The sequence below is a fragment of the Xenopus tropicalis genome, chromosome 2 (genome assembly GCF_000004195.4).
Source record: "Xenopus tropicalis strain Nigerian chromosome 2, UCB_Xtro_10.0, whole genome shotgun sequence".
Taxonomy (NCBI): domain Eukaryota; kingdom Metazoa; phylum Chordata; class Amphibia; order Anura; family Pipidae; genus Xenopus; species Xenopus tropicalis.
The window spans coordinates 112,188,947-112,205,770 of NC_030678.2; the positions used below are offsets into that span (position 1 = coordinate 112,188,947).

Below are 16,824 nucleotides of genomic sequence, written 5' to 3' on the forward strand. Positions count from 1 at the left end.
ATCTGTTGCACACAGTAGTATTTGGCACTTTTCTTTATAATAATCTGTCTATAAGTGGGGAGGAAAGAAAGGTCTTGACAAAAGAAGACATTGAACCAAAAAGTCAATTAGGTCACTGTTGCAACAGAAAAAGGGGAAGTTCACCTTTAAATTAGCTTCTAAAGGAAAAGTAACACTAAAAATTTTCAAGTAAAAAATATATTCTACCCTGCCCCAATAATTGTGCTATCCTGCAAACCATTTAGTATTTTGAATGCTTTATTAGAAAATACCTGTTAAAACTTGGCTTCCGGTCATTTGAAAAAAGGCGATATGTCGATGCAGGGGAAGCATCCACTATGCGCGATCGATTGATCGATCCTAGCCTGACTCCTTCCTATACAGAAGGAAGGCTAGGATTGATCAATCGATCGCTGCATAGTGGATGCTTCCCCTGCATCGCCGTATCGCTTTTTTTCAAATGACTGTCTTTAGGAAATCTGTTTTAAGGTTTCCCCTTTATAGGGGTGTAGAGGATATTTTTTAAAATAGCTGTATTTAAAGGAAATAAAATAGAACATTAACTCAGCCTTTACATAAGCATACAGACAAAATATGTTTTCTCTTTCTTGCAGCTGTGCAAAATTAACACTGGAACGATTTTTTTGGTTACAGATATTGATGAATGTGCAGAATCACGCAATATCTGTGGGACAGCCCAGTGCAAAAATGTGCGCAGCACCTACGTATGCCTATGTGAAGACGGATACAAATATGATGAGTTGACAAAGAGCTGCCAGGGTATACTTCCTGATTTCATTTTTGTATTGTGCTATTTATTTTCATATAGAATGCATGCATTCATTGTGCATTTTGGTGATACGTTAAAAAGTAGCTTTATACTTTTTTTTTTAAATTGTTCCTGTTGTGGCAACATTTTTCCCCAGTGTGCAACTTTGCAAAATTGCAGCCAGCTGCATTAGGAAATGGGTTCAGACGCCATAGTATTCCCTGAACCCCATCAAAATCCCAATCAATTTGTGACATCCCTTGCCACAGTCATTAGTTCACATTGGTTTATTGGAGAAAACATTTTAATAACGTATTTAGTTTTATAGTATTCTTTAAGCACAGTGATAACTGTTGTTTTTCCTCTATTTAATTACCTTAGCAAACAGGCAGCCGTTTTAAGTCATAATAGAAGCTTAATAGTAGAGGGCCTAAATTTAAAGATAAGCAAGAATAACAATAAAAGTAAACCCTGAAATTCAGTCTGTTCTTTTGGTTGCCAGGGTTAGTGATCACAATACATTATTTCAGGCTATTAAGAGATTAGAGAGGCTAGAAATGAAAAAAACATAGAAAATAAATAACGAAGACCATTTTAAAAGGTGCTAGTAATCATACATCTATAAACTACTAAAAGTCCATTTAAAAGAGAACGTCCCTGTAAAGGACAAGTAGACCCCACACAAAAAAAATTAATCCGTGAACAGCCTCTTTGAAATCTTACAATACCTGCCACACTTGTTGTCCAGAGGTTAATAATAAGGCTACAACATCTCCTTAATCACTTAGATTTGCTTCTTCTCCTGTAACCCACTCAGCCCCCACCCTCAGGAATTTGCTTTGGCTGTTGGCTTGTGGGCATGCTCAGTTGTTCTAAACTCAGATTACTAAACACGCCCCCCAGTCTAGCAGCCAGTAAAGAGATGGCATTGCTGGTTCCCATAGAAACTCAGCTCTAGCTGGCTGCTTCAACTTTTTTCTCCGAGCTCAGCTTTACCATTACAGTGCTCAAACAAAGCAAAAATTTTATCAGAGACAGTTCTGCCTGTGTGAGCCTGTATTCTTGATGGAATGTATGCTGAATAAGGGTCTGTGTGTGTAGGCTGTTTGCAGATTTAGATGTATCCGATTATGTATCAGAGGAAAAATGGCCACCGGGTGAAAGCTGTAATTTGCTTTAGGAAAATGTGATGGTGCTGGCAATCGAAGGGGATATATGCAGTACAAATAATGCCATTTGGGTGGGGGAGGCATGCCTAACTGATCTATATTGCAGGCAAATGTAGGCTTTACATGTCCTTTAAAAGGTTTGATTTTTTTAGAATACGTGAAATAGTTTTAAAAAAGGTCATTTAAAACATTAGTAACGTTTGAATGAAGCATAGATTCAGCGGTGCCCTTTATGTAATGTGTAGGGGCAGGAAATTAGAATAGATTGAATTAATACTGGTAGCTGTATGGTGCACACCAATCACTTTAGTGGCAGTATAGTTTTTTCCTGATACTTTTATTGCTGTGGCCCATTATTTTTAAATCTATTTTCTGTCTATTCTTAAAGACATAGATGAATGCCTAGAGGGACGCTGTGAGCAGACTTGTGTGAACTCTCCTGGAAGCTACAGTTGTCACTGTGATGGGAGAGGAGGAGTTAAGCTATCCCAGAACATGAACACTTGTGAGGTAAAATATAGAGGATACTGGATAAGTACTGGCTCTTTAAGATCTAGAAAAACAATCAACTTCAAGTGTTTGAACAGTCAGATTCCAAACTAAAACATGACTTTATTTTGCAGGATATACTGCCATGCATTCCTTTTGCCTCCGAAAAAAGTAGAAATTCTCTATACCTTGGTAGAATGTTCAGTGGCACGCCTGTCATCCGCCTGCGCTTCAAGAGAAAGCAACCCACCAGGTGAGGGTACGTGTGAGCACTGAACCTGCTCTCCAATCAAATGGCGCAAAGTTTGCTACAGGTTTGGTCACTTAAAGCAACCAATCAACAGGTAGCATTTACTGGTTACCTGTTTGGTTGCTGTTGGTTAATGCACGTGGGCAAACTTAGTGCTATTTATTACATATGTGGGAAAGTATCAGCCATGGTCGCTGCATATAATACACTCTCCTTTCTGCGTTAGTATCATCTTGGAATATTACAGAAAGCACTGGACTAAAGGAATTGTCCACCAATGGAGAATTTGATTAAATTGCAAAAAAGCAAAATCTATAGTTTTGGTTATTGCTTAAGCTAAACAGAGAAACTGAACCTACTACATGTTTGATCCTTAGGTTACCAGTTTTGTTAGCAGAAGTCTATTCTGAAGGAGGATTATCTTTACACTAGCAATCTAGTTATTTTTTCCTCACAAGAATCAAACTTTTAAATAGCTTCAGTTTCCATGTTTGGCTCAAAAGAAAGCAAAAAACATAGCTTTTACATGATTCAAACAATAGGAAAAAAGTATGTCCAGCAAAAATCTGTGGGGTATACTCCCACCTCAACATGAGTCAAATGAGTCCTTGTCATTTGACTAATGTTGAGGTGGGAGTATACCCCACAGATATTACACTTTCTATGGACAACACTGCTCATTAGTGTCAAATACTGTACAACACAGGGATGCAGTTGGAATAAATGTAAAAGTGTTGCCATAAAGGTTTTTGTTACTAAGTACAGTATGGCATGGGCTGTTGTTTCCTCCTAGGGGATAATGTAATTGTCCCAGGGTCTGCTAACCCCCATAGCAGGAAGTCAGATATTTGCTTATATTTGCTGCAGACAAGTAAAAGTCACTTGATAATTGGTTGCTATGGGTAGCCTTACTACATTATCCAATGGCATGTCTGTTAATGTATGAAACATCAGCAAGTGAAAATGTTACAAAATATGATCTTTCTTTCATGCTGGAAATCTGTCCTTGCAGAATCTGTAGCTGAGACACATAGCTGTGCATCTGCTTTAGAAATACAGCTTGCAGAACTTTTGTAACTTAGGTGTATAGGGCACTAATACCATGCAAAATAGCCTAAAAGAATACTTCCCAAGCATGATCTCTTATATAAGTCTTGCTTAAGGGTTATATATATGAGACCAGTACTTAGAGTTGCTTTCAGGGACCAGGCATGAAATGCCTTAACCAGATCCAGGGAAGTTGATGCACAAATGTAAATATTGTAACAGCAACAATGTGTACAATTCTTTACAAGTGATGACACACAAACTACAAGCTGTGTACTTTGCTTTGGGGAGGTGGTCTTGTATCGCTATTCCATAAAATGGGAAATCAGAAAAGACTGAAATATGGGCCAGACATACATTTACCTTATGATTCAATATATATGTGAATGTCCATATTCTATTGTTCCTTACGTTTGGGTCAACCAATTGTAAATGCACAAACTTAAGTGAAGTTGTGTCTTCTTACTTCCTCAGCTGCTGATATACACTTACTGTCATGGTGCATGGACAGATGACATTTTCAAACATGACTGTTCATCAGAAATCTGACTGAATCACAGAATTTGTGTTAGAACCAAACCCTTACCTGGCATAAAAGCCCAGGTGGTCAGGCAGGATGGTAAAAATCATCCAAAGATGCCCTGCCAAATGTGGCAAGCTTTTATACACTGAGACTTACAGATTCTAAATCATGTTTAAAATCAGCTAAAGTAGTAATATTCTCACAGAACCCTCTGTGATCCAGGCATTCCTTCTTCTTTTTTTAATATATATTTTAGGTGACTGTAAAAATATTTACCTTATAACTTCATTTTGGTTATTTCTTTCTCTCTCTGCCTTGGCTCCTAGACATCTGGCAATGAGCTTGTCTAGATTTTCTTTCTAAAACCGCTGCTTGACATTTTTAAGCTGTCTTCATTAGAGGCAAAATTATTTCTGGCATACAAACTTATAAGTGACTTACCATTTGGCCTTAGGATTTTTTTACTTGCTGGCCTAGGTCATGGAAAGGATCCTGATGTATTATTCTGAAGAATTTCCTAATGCTGAGAAATATGACTTGTGGTTTTTTTAAGACTTTTGGAGTCAAAACTGGAGTCAATTACTAGTATCTACGGGCCTTTAACTGTGCCCCTTCACAGCATTTCTAATGCTGTGAATTTGTAAAAGCAGGTCATTTTGGGAGAATTTATATTCAGATTGTAGCATGTACTAGGCTTAAACCTGTAATGTCTCCATTCTTAACCTGTCTTAGGCTAGGCTTAAACCTGTAATGTCTTCCTTTTTAACCTGTCTTAGCCTAGCCTTACCAACAGGACGTGTTTTCCATATAGCCTCAAAGCATACAGGTATTGGATCCCCCTTTCAAAAACATAATTTCCCTTTTCTCTGCAATAATAAAGCAGTACCCTGTAGTTTATGTTAACTAAGTTGCATGAATCCATTTTGCTGACAAAACAGTGCTATTGGGTTTATTTACTGTTTAAATAATTTATAGCAGATTTAAAGTATGGTGATCCAAATTATAAAAAGAGAACTCCAAGTCCAGGTCCCCAAGCATTTCAGGATAATAGATTCTATACCTGTACTGGTGAACCATTAAGCAGAACAATAATTCTGAAAGCTCTGTTTGTGGTTCTGTGACTAACTCCGCTAACATGCACTGATGACACAGGACACATAGGACATTTGGGAGCCTGTGGACTAAAATCAGTTACAAAAGGGAAATCAATTTAGCTATTCTAAAACTGAGGAGTGAGACACATAACTGTCAGAATAAGGACAAAAAGCATTGTTATAAGTTGGAAACTAGTTTACAAAATATTTCAGAGCACTCATTAGAAGGGTGCTTTTAGCTTTAGTAGCTAATTATTAGGGAGGAATTGCGAAATGTGCTACCATCTGGGATGAAATTTGCTTAATTCAACAAAAAAAAAACAAAACAACAAATCTGACAACAAGAAAACTTGTAAGAATCACAGATTTTTATTTATATACACTGCACAACATATGCTGCAATGCTTTTCAGAAACTGCACATTATTCATATCATTCTCTTCTTAATGGAGCTTACAATCTAAGTCCATAACACACACTATGGTCAGTTTTATTAGGAGCCAATTAACTCGCCAGTATGTTTTTAAATGTGGGAGGTAACCAGAGTACTTGGAGAAAACCAATTCAATTGCAGATATGGCATCTGTTATCCAGAAACCTCTTATCCAGAAAGCTTCAAATTGCAGATCATGTCCCATAATAATTCAAAATTTTAAAATATATGTCATTTTTCACTGTAATTACAAAACAGTACCTTGTATTTGAGCCCAACAAAGATATAATTAATCCATATTGTTGGCAAGACAATCCCATTGGGTTTAATTATTGTATATGTGAGCAGACTTAAGGTATGGAGATCCAAATTAGGGAAAGACTACTTACCCGAAAAGCCCCAGTTTTTGAGCATTCTGATAACAGGTCCCATACCTGTAGGGAATGAACATGCAAACTCCTTGCAAATAGTGCCTTGGCTGGAACAAACCTGGGACCCCAGCTCTGCAAGGTAGCAGTGCTAACTATTCTGCCAACACAGACATAACATAGGATAGGACCCTTTACTAAGCTAAGGTTAATGTATTTAAACTGTGCTCTACTCATTTTCTTTGGTATTTGTTTATGTTGTTGGTAGTTCACTGTGTGTTTGTTTCTATTGAATCCTGGTAGACTTATGGCAGAGTTCGAGTTTAGGACATTTGACCCTGAAGGAGTCCTTTTCTTTGCTGGAGGCCATCAAGACAGTTCCTGGATTGTCTTGGCTTTGCGGAATGGAAGGTTGGAGCTGCAGCTGAAATATAATGGAATAGGCAGAGTAACCAGCAGTGGTCCACTTATAAACCATGGAATGTGGCAAGCAGTGAGTATTCTACTTGCAACTAATAACCAGAACAGCAGGGGGCTCCCTGCACCCAAGAACAAGTACATGTGTTTAGCTTGCACAGACAGACATTAACTCCAATACACAGTTACTGCATGAGGCTGGGTTTCTTGTGACCAGTGTTAACAATTAAGTAGAAATTAAAACACAAAATAATTTCAAATAAATAAATTAGAGTTTTATCTTAGAGGGTGAGGGTATTTGAAGTTCTGTCTTCACCTTGTGTCCTGAGAGGTTTTAGAAAACTGACAAAATAAACCCAGCTCCTTAATGCAGTGTTTTTCAACCTTTTTTGGGCAAAGGCACACTTGTTTCATGAAAAAAATCACGAGGCACACCACCATTAGAAAATGTTAAAAAATTTAACTCTGTGCCCAGCAGCAGTGCCCCCCTAGTACATTGGTGCCCAGCAGCAGTGCCCCCCTAGTACATTGGGGCCAAGAGCAGTGCCCCCCTAGTACATTGGTGCCCAGCAGCAGTGCCCCCCTAGTACACTGGTGCCCAGCAGCAGTGCCCCCCTAGTACACTGGTGCCCAGCAGCAGTGCCCCCCTAGTACATTGGTGCCCAGCAGCAGTGCCCCCCTAGTACATTGGTGCCAAGAGCAGTGCCCCCCTAGTACATTGGTGCCAAGAGCAGTGCCCCCCTAGTACATTGGTGCTCTGCCTACGGCACACCAGGCAACATCTCGCGGCACACTAGTGTGCCGCGGAACAGTGGTTGAAAAACGCTGCCTTAATGTATTTTTCAGAATTTTGTACAGGGGTACAAAGGAAGGCACAGCAAAGGGAAATATTTTTATACAAGATAGGAATATTCTGGTAACATTTTCAGAGCATAGAGTCATGTCTAGCCTTTTAGTATGCTGTCTTCCAGAATTTAAATTTTCTGCTTAACAGTTTAGTGTTAACTGTTGAGCTGCCAATGAGCAAAATGTCTATCCTGACTTGTTTATATAGACAACTGTCATGGATGCTTATTCAGGTGTGAATTATTTTCCCATGTTTTAGCAGTGTAAATAGTCTGTACTATTTTAATGTAAATAATGTGCATATCCTGAATAGAAATTATTGGTTTATCATGCCCAATAATTGATATTCTGGGAATTACAATTCCTACCCCACCTCCACCTGATGAACGTAGATGTCAAGTTTGTCCACTCCCCTATGCAAGCATTATTAATTGAACTTGCCTCCATATGTAATAATCGGGGCAGTAATGTCTGTAGTGAGTAATCATGTGTGGGCATCTGTACACACAAAATTAGCAGTTTTTGGGGAAAAAAAACCTGTCCCTAGGAATGAAAGCAATGATTTTGCAAATAGTGTATATAGCTCCAGTAGATTACTGAGACAGAGACATTTTTTGACAAGCTTTTGTTAAAATTCATCATTCCACCCACAGCTAAATGCCATGAATTCTGCATTACATTACATTACATTAACATTTATTTATAAAGCGCCAACATATTCCGCAGCGCTGTATAAAGCGCCATTTCAATCCAATAACAGCTAGAAGGCCACAAACTGCATATTCCTGAATGCCCAAGCCTTTCTGCATTGCCTTTCATCCCCTTTCCAGTTATTTTTATCCACAAATAACTATTTACATTACTCTTTTTAGGGTAATGTTTGATACTCACTTATATTAGAGGTTGTTTACCTTAAAGGAGAACTAAAGCTTAACCAAAGACATAGGCTAGAAATAATCTAAATTATGTTTTGTGCTTCTGTACCAGCCCGAGGCAACCCCAGCCCTTTATTAGGGAAAATCTGTGCCCACAAAAATGCCAGTGGCTCCCCATCTTCCCCATGATTCACTGCACATGCTCTGTGCTGCTGTCAGTTTAGGGACCCACTACTGAATATATAGAAAATACATTTCACAATATAAGGCTTATATGACAGACAAACATTATTTTCTTTGCGTGATAATTTCCAACATCCCCTAAGCTTAGCTTCTCAACAGCTGCTCAGAGCGTACTGAGCATGTCAGTGTCTCCAACACTTCTAACAGACATGTCCAGTCCATGTTCAGTATGGTTACCCCCTGTGACAACTTTAAAGGACTGGATTATTACTACTTTAGAGATGATGAACCTTTAGGTTGGTTCAGTAAGTTCATTATCTAAAATATGGCATGTCTAGCCATATTCATTTTTAGGGTTTAGTTCTCCTTTAAGAGAGTAGGGCAGATGTACACAGTATAGGTGCCAGTTGTTCTTAATAGACTGTAGCATTCATTAAACCGATCTGATAGGTACAATGCCACAAAAGACAGGGGAAACAGTGGCAAAAGGTTAGTAACACAGAATATTACATAAGTTACAGAAACTTTTAGGGCTCTGGCACACGGGAAGTTTAGTCTCCCCGAAATGCCATCCCACCGGCGAAAATGTAAATCGCCGGTGGGTTGGCATACGCGGCGGCGCAATTTCCCTGAAATCACGGAAGTTTACTCTCAAGGCAACTTCTTCGATTTCAGGGAAATCACGCCGCAGCAAACAGGGAGATTTGTCGCGGGTGACTAATCTCCTTGTGTGCCAGAGCCCTTAACTTCCAGTATTACCTCTAATGTATGTCTACAAAATTTGGGGGTATAGGCAGGTGGAAAATAAAACTTAATTCATTAGAATACTAACCCCCACTATCACTCTTTTGCTGTTTGGTTAGCAAGTTTTGTGCTTTACATAACCTCTGTTTAAGATCACTAGCCCCAACACTGACTTGGCCTTTTTACATTAGGGCCCATTTCCCATTAATCATCAGGAAAACCTTATGCCCTTATATATGTCTGTAAGCAGTCATCCGACACTGGAGTCATTATTGAATCTCTACACAAGTGAATCACTGATACTGCAAAATAGGGCTCTCTTTTCATACTTTCTATGAGATGAACTAATTCTCAATTTTACCACACCCCTAAAGCTGTTATTCATTTACATTTAGCAATGTACATCATTCAGCCTTCCATCACTTTTAACTACAACTCCATTCTTTTACATACCTGATTTCAGTTAGATTCCTTGAATGAAGTAGCCAAAGTAGAAAACAAATTAAAATATTTTGTTTCTTCACAAGGCTTCATACACTCAGCAGGATCCCTAACATTAAAGGAGTTATTCTTAGTTTCTTATTTGTGGTTTTTGAATTATTTTGCTTTTTGTTCAGCAGCTCTCCAGTATGGAATTTCAGCAGATATCTGGTTGCTAGAGTTCAGTTTAACCTACCAACCAGGCAGTGATTAGAAAGAGAGACAAGAATATGTATAGAGGAGGGCCTAAATAAAAGGATAAGTAATAAAAAAAAAAAAAATAACATTGTCACAGAGCAATAGTTTTTTGGCTTCTTGGGTCAGTGACCCCCATTTGAAAGCTGGAAATAGTCAGAAGAGGAAGTCAAATAATTAAACTATACAAAATAAAAAATGAAGACCAGTTGAAAAGTTGCTAAGAATAGTAAGTGATGTTGAACCATCCCTTTAAATCTGTTTGCCATGCTGTGCTGTTCTCTGAATCCATTGTACAGCAGGGCATTGTACTGCTCTCATGTTTTCCTATGGGTCTGGTTATCAGTGCTAAGTTTTTGTGCTTAGAATGCAATTTGCTTATGTTTCAAAAACAGATGCTAAAATGTGTGTGTGATATCTAAAGGTGGACATACACGTAAAGATCCACTCTCCTATATCCCCACCTACGGGTGGGCGATATCAGGGGAATTTAGGCTAATTCGATCGAATTATAACAACTGTAATGGACGCAGTCGGTTCGGGGACCACATCAACGAGTCGATTCTGTCCTCAATCCGACTGAATTTTTTAACCTGCCCGATCGATATCTGGAGATTTCAAGCCAGATATCGGTCGGGCAGGCCAGTCGTTGTTGCCCCTACACAGGCCGCTAAACTGCCGAATCAGTCCAAGGGACCAATATTGGCAGCTACAATCTGATTTACAGATTTCAGTGCAATACTATTATTGTACAATGAACTGGTGCTATTCAAGTGGAATATGGAGCATTGCTGTCATAAACTCCTTTAGCATTGGCTTCTATGCCAGATTTTGTGTCAGGCCATAAATGTGTCACCATACAAGTACAGTGAGAGAGAAATGTAACAGCTCATTAATCACAGTTTACCTGGCAACAGCATGGTTACCTTTGCTTTCCTCAAAGTATTTTCTTGACAGTAAGTCAATATGGCTAGTTTCCATGCAATCTCAGTTTGTGCCTGCTATATAGCTCATTTAGAAACCAGGCACATGACATTGATTATGGAAACCCACCCAAACAGAGGAAACCTATACCATTTTATTTGTGGGACTTAAAGGGGGCAAATATAAAAGTGTATATGAAATGGTACACTCTTGCTGTTTCAAATTAAAATCCAAGGATAATTTGTTTAATCAAACCACATTAGAGTTTGTTTTTATGGCTTACATTTGGATAAGTTGCCCAGCAGACCTGTTTGGTTGCCAGCTGCTCAGGCTTACATTAATGCTTTAACAAAGAATAAACTCCAATAGATCCTGAAAAATATGGGTACCACTAAGTAGTTTTGTGCTATTAACCCAAAATATTGCAGTCAGAGTGGATGGAATCCTGTACATACACCCTTATGTCATTTTGCTGAATGAGTGGAATTTTTCTTCTCATTTTAAAGGGGAAGTTTAAGTTTATATGAATTTTTAGTATGTTACAGTCGGGTTTATGCTAAGCAACTTCTTAGTCTTTATTATGTATTTTGTATGGATTGTGAATCATTAGCCTTCCTACAATGCCTATTTCAGCCTGCAATGAAAAATTTTGCCTGGTTGACCGATATTAACAAACACAGAATCATTTGACAATGGCATTTCACTTTTTATTGCTTAGCTCTCTTATCTGACTCTCTCCATTCTGATTTACAAACTGCTGCCCAGTTTCTAGTAATTAATCCCAAGCCAAACCATGCTGTAAAAATCTAAATACATTTACAGTGGGGCACAAACTGGTTTATATTAGCGATAATGCTTTTGTGGTAGGAAATCATCAGGCAAAATCAATTCTACAGATGCACTCCTCATACTTCCTGTAAGTTTGGTATCTGCTTTCCCGCTACATTCTTCTTGCACCAATAAATCCTTTCATCTCAGGTGTATTGGCTCATGTAATGTAAACCTGTTGCAGATATATTATGATGGTGTTCAAAAACATGCCTTGCGAGAAAAGTATAATTTTTTTTTCTTTACACCTTCTTGTTTTTGTTCTTTATCTGGATCATAATTTCTGATATTAGTTTTGTGTTCATTTAACTGGATCCTTACTTGCCTAGAAGTCAGGCCCACATAGACTAATCCGCATGGACACTTGATACAATATACCGCTGCTTTTCTATTAGAAGTATGATATTTTTTAATGGAAATATGTCCATTAAGTGGATGTATCATTCAATTACCAGGAATGATCTCCATGAAATTTTCCCAGTTCCTACAGGGGTAAGTACCAAATTGTGTATTGCCCATATGTACATTTTCCACAGGTTCTTTTCTTACTTCCTTTTTTACAGCTGTCCTATATTTTTTTTAAAAGACAATAACGAAGGAGCAGAAAATACCTTCCCAGTTCCTTTATTTTGGATCAATTTTCTAAAATCCCCAATATTTACCCACAATTCTTTACATTTTTAAGTTAGTATCCTTTGTGGTAATTAAGGGAATACAGTTCAGTTTATTTTGTGAGATAGTATATTTTTTCTCCTTAACATTACTTCTGTAAAATTGCTTCCTTGTTTGTACCTACCTATTTATATTATTCCCTGTTACTGTGTACTACTGTGTGCTCGTCCAAATAAAACAACCATAATCACAATAAAACAAACCTTTTTGTGTCGGTGGATGAACGTTTTAAATGTAATTATTGTTCCATCTATTGAGTAGATGTTACACAAGTGGATACAGTCAAATGCTTTTTAGCTACCCTTCTTTTGTATCATACATTTACAGAATTTATTTTTTGCGAAGTTAAAAGCAACAACCATTTATTCAAATGCAAAAAAGCGAAAAAAACAGATGTATTATTGTATATTTACACAGAAAATCAAATTATTACTATGTGGATAGAAATATATTTGTTAATTGTTTGATTTGACGTGTGCTTTCTCCGGCAGATTTCTGTTGAGGAATTGGAGCGGAATCTAGTTATCAAGGTCAACAAAGATGCAGTCATGAAAATAGCAGTGTCTGGAGATCTGTTTAGTGTAGACAAAGGATTATACCAGCTGAATTTAACAGTTGGAGGCATTCCCTTTAAAAGCAGTGAGCTCGTTCAGTCGGTAAGTGCAATTATGAATGCTATGAATCTTGGCTGACAGTGACCTTTATGTTTTAACATCTTATTCAGGTTTCTGCATGTTCAAATGTTAGAACAATAACCAGCATGTATAATGCAGGGATTTAAATCTCTTGACCTTCCAGATACCATGATTCATTATTGCTGCATCCTTAAAATTGCTGGAGGGGCCAAACTTTAACTTTTGTTTTCATAATTTGCATTGGAACATTAAAATAAAATATTTTGTTTAAAAATTGATTCTATGAGTTACATAGATGTCTGTTTGACCACGTACGCTGTTTAGACTTCTGTTAAAACATGTTTTTTACAACAGGGTCCCTTTTTCAGCCAGAAGAGGTATGAACAATGTGAAAGACAGGAAAGAGAAGGCAGACCTCTAACAAGCCTCTGTCTGTACAAGACCAAACTCTGTGATTTTAATAGTTCAGCCTATAGGCCAATTTATTAGATGAGTGGCAGAAGCATTTGTCATGTATGTGTAGAAAGTTTAGCAGACTGGGAGAGAGAGAGAGAGGATTTATGGAAGAAGAACAAAGAAGCAGGGAAAATCCCAAATTTAAATTGTATGGTAGATCAAAGTTGATGGCAAGCAGGATAGGAATCAGTGGTTGTGTTAAAAGACCAAGCTCCAAGGTATGCAAAGCACTCCAGAAATCTGTATATCTGGGCAAACATAACACCATGACTACCATAAAGTACTTTGTTGTGGACCTAGCAGTCCTTTTAGACCTGCTACATAGTAACTTATATATGAACTATATACTGTAAGAGAGTCTTAAAAGCCATAATTTTCTGTTGTTAGTGGGATAAAAATTAGTGGGATGTAAACTTGCTGAATAAAATTTGCACCAAAAAAACAAGATAAATCTGTATCTCTAAGTTCTGAAATGTACTACATTGCATTGTAACTGTGTGACAGTGAGGCAGGGTTTCTTCATAAACCAAGAATATGCAATATCCAGGTTATTCAGGGTCATGAAACTACAATTTCCACCATTAATCTGTAATTTTATCTGTTTCCATTGCAAACACAGTTTCTCCCTTGTCTCTGTCCCCAGATAAACCCACGCCTTGATGGCTGCATGCGCAACTGGAACTGGTTAAATGGTGAAGATACATCAATTCAAGAGACAGTCAGGATGACAGAAAAAATGCAGTGTTTCTTAGTTGCTGGGAGGGGCTCTTTTTTCCCTGGTAGAGGATTTGCCCTGTTTCACATAGATTACAGTAAGAATCCAAAGGTCTATTTTTTTCTAATTTTCTAATTTAATTGCAAGATGCTGTAAAGAAATAAAACAAAATTCAAAAGCATTATGATGATCGGTCTGATCACCTCAGTATCTCAAACTGCACCAATCCTGTTAATTCTGCCTGTGAGATAATATTCAAATACATTAATTTTCTTATTTATTGCAGCATATCCTTCAAAAGAAGAAAGTAAGGCAAACTGGAGGGTAGAGGTTAATGCACAAATAAATCCAGCTACTGATACTGGTGTCCTCTTTGCCTTGGTTTCAAAGGACATGGCTGTCCCTTTATCTTTAGCTCTAATCGACTACCATTCCACTGCAAAAATGAAAAGACAAGTAAGTATAGTCTACTGAAAAATCTTTCTTTCTAAGTTATAATGTGTATATTTTGTGTATTGCATCTTGTTTGTATTCTGATATTTTCAATGTCACATGGGGTAGTAGTGATAGGGGTAGGGAATCATTTCTTCTGGGAAACAACATGTGAATGGGAAGTACAATTATGGTACTAAATCCTGTAATTTGTTTCATTATGAGTTTTGAGTTATTCTTCTTTTGGGGAGTCCTTAATATTGTTTTCTCCATTTGTAATGTTACAAATGTTGCCTGGCACCATTATAGCATTTAATAATTAATTTTTCCTCTGCATTGTTTATCTTCTAGTTCCTTATTATGTCTGTAGAAAACGTTGTTGTGTCCAGAATAGAAATCCAGGTCTGTGACAGAGAACATATTGTGGAGATTTCTGTTAGCATCAATGATGTATTCCTTTCCTTTGATGGGACTCTCGGACAAAAAGAATTGGATGAATCACAGCTGCAAACTACTTTGCTTTTGCTGAATGACCACTTAGAAAAGGGTGTAAAGACATATGTCGGAGGATTGCCAGGTGAGGACATACTCATTCAGTACTGTATGTACATAGGATTTTTTGTGAGACTCTCATTAATATAGCTCATAATCCAAGTTAAATGGCTGGGGATTGGGGTATTACATAAATTAGAGGTTAGAAGAGGTTCAGCCATTCCTTCTAAAATGTGTTTTAAATCAATTGTATTGGTAAAGTTGTAGACTTGTAACCCAACACAATCTGTGACATAAAACAATAAGTTTATTCACTCTGATTAATCCTTCCCTCAGCACAGCCAATTTGCCTTTACAGTATCTTTATGCAACAGCCTATTTATAACTTGTCAGTAACTTCTCACCTTTCTTTTTAAAGAGTAATCCCTTGTGGATAAGTAAGGTGGCAGTCCAAGCGGGCCTGTAGATTACTGAAACATACAGACAAATGGGTTTTACTCGATAAGTACATAGTCCTGCTGTTAATACTGGGAATGTGTAAACATAGGTGTATGTGTGTGTGTCTGGATTTCCCAGATTTTACTATAAATTGAACTGGGGAATCCAGACACTTTTCCAACAGTTTGCTCTAGGTCATGATTTATTAAAAGTTTGCTGACCATCAGAAATATTATTAAAGGTTTGACACATTAATCAAAGCTGATACCAAAGTCAATTCATCAGTGTGCATTGGACTGCTTTAAGAAGTTGACCTATAAAGTGGTAGTGCTCAGCAGTGCTCATCTGTCTGAATCCTGCAGAGGTACCACTTGTAAAGAGTTAACCATATTTGATGAATTTGCCCCAAAAATATAGAAGGTATAGTTTAGCTTAGCCATTTTATTTTATAGTTTTACTGCTGTTAAATTTTGGGACAAGATAAGGAGGGTTGTGGAGATGGAAAATGTGAATACAATTTGATAGAAACAATGGAGAGTGATGCAACAAAAGTAACATTGTGTGTATATTTCTGACTTGACTTCTGTGTTAAACAGATGTTGCTGTCACTGCGACTCCAGTCACCGCATTCTACCATGGCTGTATGACAATGAAGATTCAGAATAAACCACTAGACTTGGATGATTCTGTATACAAGCACAATGACATCACATCACACTCTTGCCCTCCGATTAAATCAGCCAAATAAGTTCATTGCCTTTTTCTCTTTACCAAATATTCAAAATGACTTTTTATATATAAATTATTCAGACTTGCAGTATTGTTTGTATAGTTTCTTAAAACACTGAAGTTAAGTAGGACCTGCTGATTTTTACACCGTGTTAAACTGTTTTTTCATGTTATCCCCTTAAGTTGTGGTTCAAGTTTGTAATATATTTGTAAATAGTTTAAAAAAAAAAAAACCCCAATATTAAGTATCAGAACATTGTGGCCATTTTGGTTTGTAATTCATGGACATGTGAGTTTTAAGTACAGTTGGGGATTGTTGTGATCTTGTAACTTTCGCACGATAACAAAAACTGGAAAATGTGTTATTTTTTTAATAGCAAACACTGCTTTATAATTAACAATTTACACATAATTAAAATATTTACAAAAATATTTTTTTAATCAGAAGTTACATTGTTTTAAGAAAAGTGTTCTGTGCATTAATGGAATTCATATTTAAAAGGCAACCAAAAGAGTTTAGCTGGACATACACCGAATTTGGCAGCTCATGTGCTGCACCCAATTGGGCTGATCTCATCATTAGACTGTGGCCCAATGATTGGATCATATTGCAGATCCACAG

General features: G+C 37.4%; 1 protein-coding gene across 4 annotated transcripts in view; it reads left to right on the top strand.

Annotated features, from left to right (window-relative positions):
- gas6 (growth arrest specific 6) overlaps positions 1-16,634 on the top strand; it is a 41,182-nt gene extending 24,548 nt beyond the window's left edge. For 3 of the 4 annotated variants that reach the window (XM_012956916.3, XM_012956918.3, XM_012956919.3), the window contains 9 exons: positions 655-780; positions 2,327-2,448; positions 2,562-2,680; positions 6,445-6,634; positions 12,797-12,961; positions 14,040-14,208; positions 14,398-14,567; positions 14,895-15,120; positions 16,070-16,634. In XM_012956916.3, the coding sequence (XP_012812370.1) occupies positions 655-780; positions 2,327-2,448; positions 2,562-2,680; positions 6,445-6,634; positions 12,797-12,961; positions 14,040-14,208; positions 14,398-14,567; positions 14,895-15,120; positions 16,070-16,221 (1,439 nt within the window). In that variant the 3' untranslated portion in view covers positions 16,222-16,634. 4 annotated transcript variants of the gene reach the window in all.
- Positions 16,635-16,824: the final 190 nt, after the last annotated feature.